This window comes from Musa acuminata, chromosome BXJ1-2 (genome assembly GCF_036884655.1).
Source record: "Musa acuminata AAA Group cultivar baxijiao chromosome BXJ1-2, Cavendish_Baxijiao_AAA, whole genome shotgun sequence".
Classification (NCBI taxonomy): domain Eukaryota; kingdom Viridiplantae; phylum Streptophyta; class Magnoliopsida; order Zingiberales; family Musaceae; genus Musa; species Musa acuminata.
This window is the reverse complement of record NC_088328.1, coordinates 16,156,674-16,164,673: the sequence shown is the minus strand read 5'-3', so window position 1 is coordinate 16,164,673 and position 8,000 is coordinate 16,156,674. Positions and strand designations below refer to the sequence as shown.

The following is an 8,000-nucleotide window of genomic DNA, read 5'->3' as shown; positions in this document are numbered from 1 at the left end:
GACGTCGTGCGGCATCGGAAGCGTGGTTCCCTCTTCTGCTTCTGGGAGCCATCCATGGCAAGGCGTTTGATTCCTTCCCTCAACCGCGTTCTCGTGGAGAAAATAATCCCTCCTTCGAAGACCAGTGCCGGAATCCTACTCCCGGAGAAAACCACCAAGGTATATAAAAATTAGCCTCTTTTGCTGTATGGGATCGCTTCTTCTCCGCTAATGGCGTGTATCAAAAGGCTCTTTGCTAGTGAAATCTACTCGCCGTGGTGTGAGTATTGGCTTGGTTTATCATATGAATAAGTGGATCGATTAATTGTGGGGGAATGATGAATGATCTGGTCTTGTGACAGATTGATCAGTTGGGTCTAATAGGTTTATGTTACTTGTGATTCTTGAGTGAGTCCAATAAGCTTTTTTTAACTCTTTTTCATAGCCGGTGAGCAAGCAGCAAATTTTATCTTTTATACTGCAGATATCAATATTTAAGAAAGACCTTAAAGGACCGATGGATTACACTTGGGGTTTTTGTCTATATGATCATTGGACTGGAGAGTGAGGCAATAAAATAGAAGAAATAGAGATCTTACACCATTTCACGAGTAGAATAATTGGTGATGAGCAGAAACAGGAAAATGGAGGGAAGTAAAGATTTAAGTAGCAAGAGATAAGAAGAGTGAGAGCCTTCCGCCAGCTTAAAAACTTATTTCTCAGCAATGAAAAATTTAAGACTCGTTACTCCAGTACTGAGTCAGCAAGAATCCTTTTGAAATACTTTATGATCCGATATTTCTTTATGGTACGACTTTCAATGAGGAAATAAAACTATCTTCTGATATGGTTACCTTCTTCCTCCCTGTATACATTATTGAAGCTGCCTAAATTAGATTTGTTTGATTTTGATCATGGCTGGTCTATCACTTCTTATGTTAGTTGAACTCTTCAGATTTCTTGATGGTACCCAATTTCCTACAGAAGACTATGCAAATTTATTGCATTTTTTTTTTTGTGTTTGTCCCATTTGTGCTATATGGTTGATTTTTTCTGCTTCATCATCTGACTTCATCCTTATTATTCATCTAATCAACCAAGCTAGATCAATTCCTTGTTGGTATGTGTGGGATCATTTGCATATGCATCATACTTTCTACTATTAGTCATCAAGGGAGTTACTTTGGCCATATATATTTGTCAGAATAGTTAAACGTTATCAACAAAAAGAAGCCTCAGATATAGTCCAAATTTTATGTTTCCTCAAATGCCTTGTTTTCTTATTGTGTTTGTTTTCATATACATTATTGCTTTCTTGTTCAAAATGGATTCATTTATATTTTAAGAGCTTATTTTGTCAGATAAAATGATCTTTTGTTACTTTCTGAATGTGAAAAACTTGTTTGAGGTCAATTTTGGCTTTACGAATGTTATGCAATATTTGCAATTTCATTTTGCAAGATTTCTTATTTATTGTTTACCATGCTTCACCTTGTTGTTTGGTTCCTGTTTCTGCAGTGTGAATTCCTATTATTTTCTGGGAATTTTTTTCTCTTTGTCTTCTAATCAATTATTGATTTTCTTTTTGCTTCTCTCTTCTTTGCTTTGCCTTATTTTACCATTCTGTTTGACTCAACCTTCTTTATATTACAATATGTATCCCCTTGCATGTTGCAAACTGTATTTCTCGTGCATGAGAAAAGACCATTGGTTCTCAGTACATCTGTGGTTGTGTCAACTGGTAATGAAGTAGAGCTGATGCATTAATTTCTGTGATAATGTTCTAATCTGATAAATAAACAAGGAAGATGTTAAATTTTCAATCTTCAAACATGTTTTGTGCAAATTTTATCTACATGTTTCATTTGGCATGTTACACTTTGAATGCTTTTCTTTTGAGCGAGAACAGAAACTTACTGTTTCCTTCTTTTGGCAATGATGATAATAATAATCTAAAATAATTGTAGAACACTAAGTTTTTATCAAATGTGAAAAAAGAATAAAAACTCTTTTACTTTGCTAGTATGAGGTGTTAACTATTTTGGTCCTATGACCATCTATCAAGGACAGACTTAAAAATGGTTGCCATGCCCATGTTGTATTTAGTGATTTAAAAAACGCTAGGCGTTAAAAGACGCTAATGTTCCAAAACACCTGAGGTGCACGAGCAAAGAAAGGCACTAAAATATAAAAATATATAATATAATTAATAAATATGATTATTTAAATAAATAAAGATTAATAGTATTAAAATCGAAATAATATATTATTATTCTAATAAAAAATACTATTAATAGTATACTCTTAACAGTATATGCTAGTATACAGTAACAGTATACTGTTTACAATATACTGAGTCAAGTGTGAGAAAAGAAGAGATTGAGGCTATTGACTGAGAGCAGCGGCAAGTAGCGACAATGGCAGCGGTGGCAGAGAGCAGCGATAGCGGCATCGGCAACAGAAAGAAAATGTCGACGGTAAGAGTCAAGTTAGGGTTGGGGAAGTCGCGAGGGGCAACAGAGAGAGGTTGATATCGTTGCTTTAGTTGGTTCGATTGAACCAACTAATGCAAATGCGATCGAATTAGACCTAACACATTGGTTCGATCACCTGATTTAACCTGGGCGCTCGCTCGAAGCGCCCGGGCTCGGGTGAACGCCTAGGCGATGCCTCTTTGAAGCGTGTTGCCTGGATACTAAACGAGGCGCTCAGGCCTCACCTCGTCTCGCCCGAGTGCTTAGGTGAGCACCTTTTGAAATCATTGGCTGTACTCTGACAGTCACCAGATAATTGTACAACTGTCGAGTAGTTCAAATTTGCATTATCTACATTTATTTGTGCTAATGTATTTGCAAATTCAAATAATCTGGATAAGGCTTTGAGACATGTCAAATATTGGCAATATATGTGTAAACTAAATTTTCTATTTCTTTATTTTTGTATATATGGTTCATGTTTTTTTGTGATTGTTGCTAGTTATTTGGATGCTTTTTCTCATAAGTTTTATTTGTTGGTGACTATTAATTGTTTGTATTGTATAAAGTATATAACCATACCTACATATGAAAATAAGCATGTAACAATTATTACCATATCTATGCCATACTATGTCTGCATATTAGGATCATGTCATTTCTTTATCCCATATCCTTGTCCATGCTAAATAGGTGGCCATGTAAATTACCGCCAAGGAGAATCACTGACACTTAAGTTTGTTATTTTGGTTGGGATTGAATGGGATGCTGATGTACTTTCCTTGTTATGTAGGGGTCTTAGGTTGATATGCTTGGATACTGTTGCATATATTTGTGGACCTTGAACATCATATAAATAGATCAATTTCATGTTTCTCTAGCATATGATGATTTTCACTCATTGAACTATTTCCATCAGATAAGCCTTTGATAGAAAATATTTGTGGGACATTTTCTGTGTCTTTTTTGCTTAAGTATTGAGTTATCACTTATCTTTGTGTGTAATTTTATTTGTAGTTGAACTCTGGAAAGGTCATAGCCATAGGTCCTGGTGCACGTGATAGGGATGGAAAACTTATTCCTGTCTGTGTGAGTGAAGGGGATACTGTTCTGCTACCAGAGTATGGTGGCACTGAGGTGAAGCTTGGAGAAAAAGAGTATGTTTTAGACTCTCTCTCTCTCTCTCTCTCTCTCTCTCTGCCTTTCTAAATTTAAATTCGTAAAATAAAATTTTAAAACAAATGTAATTTCTGAATAGGAATATTTCTGAAGTTCATGCTAACTGCTCAACATAGGAATATTATAATTTGTGGATGTTGGCATGTTTTTTCATCATGCTACCAGATATGACCAATGATCAGATCGACTCTTAGATAAATGCCATGACCACAAGGAGGGATCTACTTCCTGGCATACACAGGGTTTAAGTGTTCACGTCAATTTTTTGGATGCCCAAACATTCCCTTGAAATAGATATTTCTGTGATGTTTATGCATGTGGGTTTCTCAGTGATGCCTATGCATGCATCTATTATCATGAATCTATCTTTGTTAAACAAAAAAGTCTATAATCATTGACTTGGTAAGGCTTATAGCGACCCTTGCTATTTGGGACTTTATAATTCACTGATGGTAGTGAGATTTGGCAAAAAGGCAACTGTGTTTTGTATCATTAGCTGAACACAAAAGCAGATATGTTCATGTTCTTGATGCTGATATTTCTGGCTTGGTTGTGGATCAGGTATCTCCTCTACAGAGATGATGACATACTTGGGACCCTTTGTGACTGATCTCCACTGTGTCAATTAATATCGGCTTGATTTGTGTTATTACTGAGGTAATATAATTCAAGTTGCTCGGTTGTAGTCCTTCTGTCTTGTTATCATTTTGTGACAGCTTGGTGGATCAAACCAGAAACTACAGAAATAAACATCTTACTTTCTCTTGAAAAATTAAATAGGATGTGAACATCCAGTGCATCTGCAAGTTTTAGATTCTCTTAACGATGATGATGAAATCATTGAATGAAATCTTCCGAATAGTGTTGTGATCATTTTATCTTGGTGCTTTCTGTGTTGGATATGTGATTTCTAGCTATATATACATGCAATCTCTGTTGAACATTCTGTGATCCTAAGAAGTTCGTTTCTCTTGAATGGGACGTCATGATGAAGAATAAGTTCATAATGTGTGGATTCCATGCAAACAATTTGTTTTGTTTTGTTTTTTTTGGTTCTGAATAGATACATCAGCAGATGGTGTTTACCCTACTTGCAAATTTTGCTACCATAAGGCAAAGAATTTGCAAAATATATATTTTCCCCTTGCTTCACAAATAAAAGAAAATATTCGAAATACTCTTATTGGAGCTAGTAAGCCAAATCTTATTGATTCCATTTGGATAATGAAATTATCTCCATTATCTCTGATGTTAGGATAATTCAGCACTCTCCAGTGGAGTAATTTATGATCACAGATTTTATTTGGCTTTGCACGTCCCACTTGCTCCGCTTTTAGTTGCTTTAATGGGCTAATTTGGTTCGCTCTGATACGAATAGTTACTCTCTTTTCAGTAATATGTGGTGCTTTTTCTCTTTGTAAAAATAGGAAACAATTATGGTAGGATGGTTTAATAGGCATTGGCAATGAGATACGATCATGGCTTAATAGGCATGACAATTATAGGTGGTGACCTACTTTGAGGCTGGAGGAGGGAAAAAGGCAGGTTCTTTTTTCTAATGCAGTGAGAGTAAAACTTAATTTTGAGAAGAACATTTCATTGAAAACCAAAATGCTCGGTTGATTCAATCTATTTTATTATTAATTTTCCTTTATTATCCGATCTTAAATAAAACAATCATCCAAGGGTCATTTTTTTTATTTTTCTCGATTTGATCAACAAAGATCAATGGAATTTTGATTTTCATGCACCTATTAATCAAGAATAAATTGTTAGAAAATTTAAGATCAAAATATGCTTTTAAACCATCAAACATAAGGAAATTAATGCGGAAACAAAAAATGTATATCTTTTGGTATTATTGTTAAAAATTTTAGCAATGATTTCTCTTTAGGTACATTCAAGAATTAATTCTAACTTTTGGATCATAACGAAAAAAAATTTAATGATAACAAATAAAAAATTAATAATAATAATTAATGAAAAAATTAAAATATTAAATTAATAATAATGGACGAGGAATTTATGATAATGGTTACATTCTCTCACTTGGTCATCATGTATCATGATGTATTTAGTTTCTTAAGAATTAATCTTAATGTGATAATATTACTTAATAAATAAACCTTATATTTTCTCAAATTAATATATACATAAATGAAAACATATCACAATATATAAGAGTTTCAATATAATTACAAAGTAGATTCAAGTCTCATTTTCTCTATATGATTCTTGAATTTCAGAGGTGGCAAATCTTTAGTCAAAGAATTAACCATCATCAATTTAGTGCGAATATGGTCAATGATCATTTTATTTTCTTTTATATATTTTTTTGATTAAATACTTAATATCGATCTGTTTACTTTGACTTTTAATTTTATTGTTTTTAGCTATAAAGACAGCGGTTGAATCGTAGTAGAAAATTTTTAATCGACCTAGAAATAGAATCCCTGATTCTAAGTCCATAAATGAAACTCTTAAGCTATAGAAGTAACCTCAAAGAGACAAACTCAGCTTTTATGGTAGAAGTAGCAGTCAAGGTCTACTTGACACTTCTCCCAGAAATAGCTCCACCAGTCATCATAAAAATGTATCTTAATATTGATTTACGAGAATCAACATAGTTGACAAAGTTTGAATCTAAGTAGCTAATCACATCTAGATTATTTGTATGTCTATACATAAACATATAATCTTTGGTTTCTTGAAGATACCTCATCACTTTCTTTGCAACTCTCTAGTAGTTTATACTTGGATTACTCTGATATCGACCTAGCATCTCCACAACAAATGCAATATTAGGTCTAGTACAGGCCTGGGCATACATAAGCCATTCTATGGCAAAAGCATATAGAATGTTTTTCATTGATTCCCTCCCGAGGTTGCTCTTTGGGCATTGGTTCAAATTGAACCTATCACCTTTCATAATGGGAGCAACATTTGGTAAACAATCTTTCATCTAAAATCTTTCTAAAAACTTATTGATATAGGTTTCTTGTGATAGACTTAAATACCTTGAGGTCTATCTATATGGATATTAATGCCAATGACATAAGATGCTTTACCCATATCTTTCATATCAAAGTTTTTAGAAAGGAATTATTTCACCTCATGTAGCAAACCCTTATCGTTGGTTGCAAGCAAAATATCATCTACGTGTAAAACAAGAAAATATATTTTACTCCCACCGATCTTCTAGTATATACATTGATCCATAAAATTTTCAACAAATCCAAACAAAGAAATCACTCCATAGAATTTAAAATACCATTGGCGGGAGGCTTGTTTTAAACTGTATATAGATTTTTTAAACTTATAAACTAAGTGTTCACCAATACTAGAGGAGAAACCTTCAGGTTGTTTCATATAAACCTCCTCATCTAGATCTTAAGTGTACAAACTAAGTGTTCATCAATACTAGAGGAGAAACCTTTTGGTTGTTTCATATAAACCTCCTCTTCTAGATCTCCATTAAGAAATATAATTTTTCATCCATTTGTTGTAACTGAAGGTCAAAATAAGCAACCAATGCTAACATGATACAAAGAGAATCTTTTTTAGATACCAGAGAAAACTTCTCCGTATAATCGATTTCCTCTTTTTGAGTAAATCCTTTTACAATAAGTCTTGCCTTGTATCTCTCAATGTTGCCTAACAAATCTTTCTTGGTCTTAAAGACCCATTTGCAGCCTATTAATAGCCTTTGCTCCATTATGCAACTCTACAAGATTCCTAACTCTGTTGCTGTTTATGAAATTCATCTCCTCTTTCATAGCATCATGCCACAAATATGACTATTTACAACTCATGGCCTATGAAAAGGTTTTAGGACCATTTTCAACTCCAATATTATAGCCAGATTCTCGTAGATATATAACACAATCACTATGAATTAATGATATTTTATTTCTAGTAGATCTTCTTAATGTTGTACTAATATTTACTTGAGGAATTTATGGTTTAACTAATTGTTCAGGAGCTTGTTGTAATTCCTGAACTGCTTGATCTGTTAGAATACCGTCAACAACTTGTGGAATCTCAATTTTGGTTGTTTAACACTAGTTTGTACATGAGAAGTGCTATGAACTATAACCAATCTATCATTCGATATGGAAGGTTGAGATTCTATATGATCATGTGCAGAAACTATGTTCCTGAAATGATCGCTCCCATTGATCATGTCATCCTCAAGATGTTGAATCTCGGATTTTGATGATGAAATCAATTGATAAGTTTGTGATATAATATGCATTTTGAGTGATGTAGGACTAGCATCGATCATGGAAAGACAATTTGATTAAAGTAGGAAGAATCAATGTTGAGTCGAAGTGGAATATGTTAGAAGATTGAACGTTGAGCTTAAGG

The 8,000-nt window shown here is 33.6% G+C and overlaps 1 protein-coding gene across 1 annotated transcript; it reads left to right on the top strand.

The window, feature by feature from the left end:
* LOC135612290 (10 kDa chaperonin, mitochondrial-like) lies at positions 1–4,505 on the top strand. Its single transcript, XM_065108407.1, has 3 exons — positions 1–159; positions 3,471–3,610; positions 4,194–4,505. The coding sequence occupies exons 1-3, from the start codon at positions 55–57 to the stop codon at positions 4,240–4,242; spliced, it is 294 nt and encodes a 97-aa protein (XP_064964479.1). The 5' UTR covers positions 1–54; the 3' UTR covers positions 4,243–4,505.
* Positions 4,506–8,000: the final 3,495 nt, after the last annotated feature.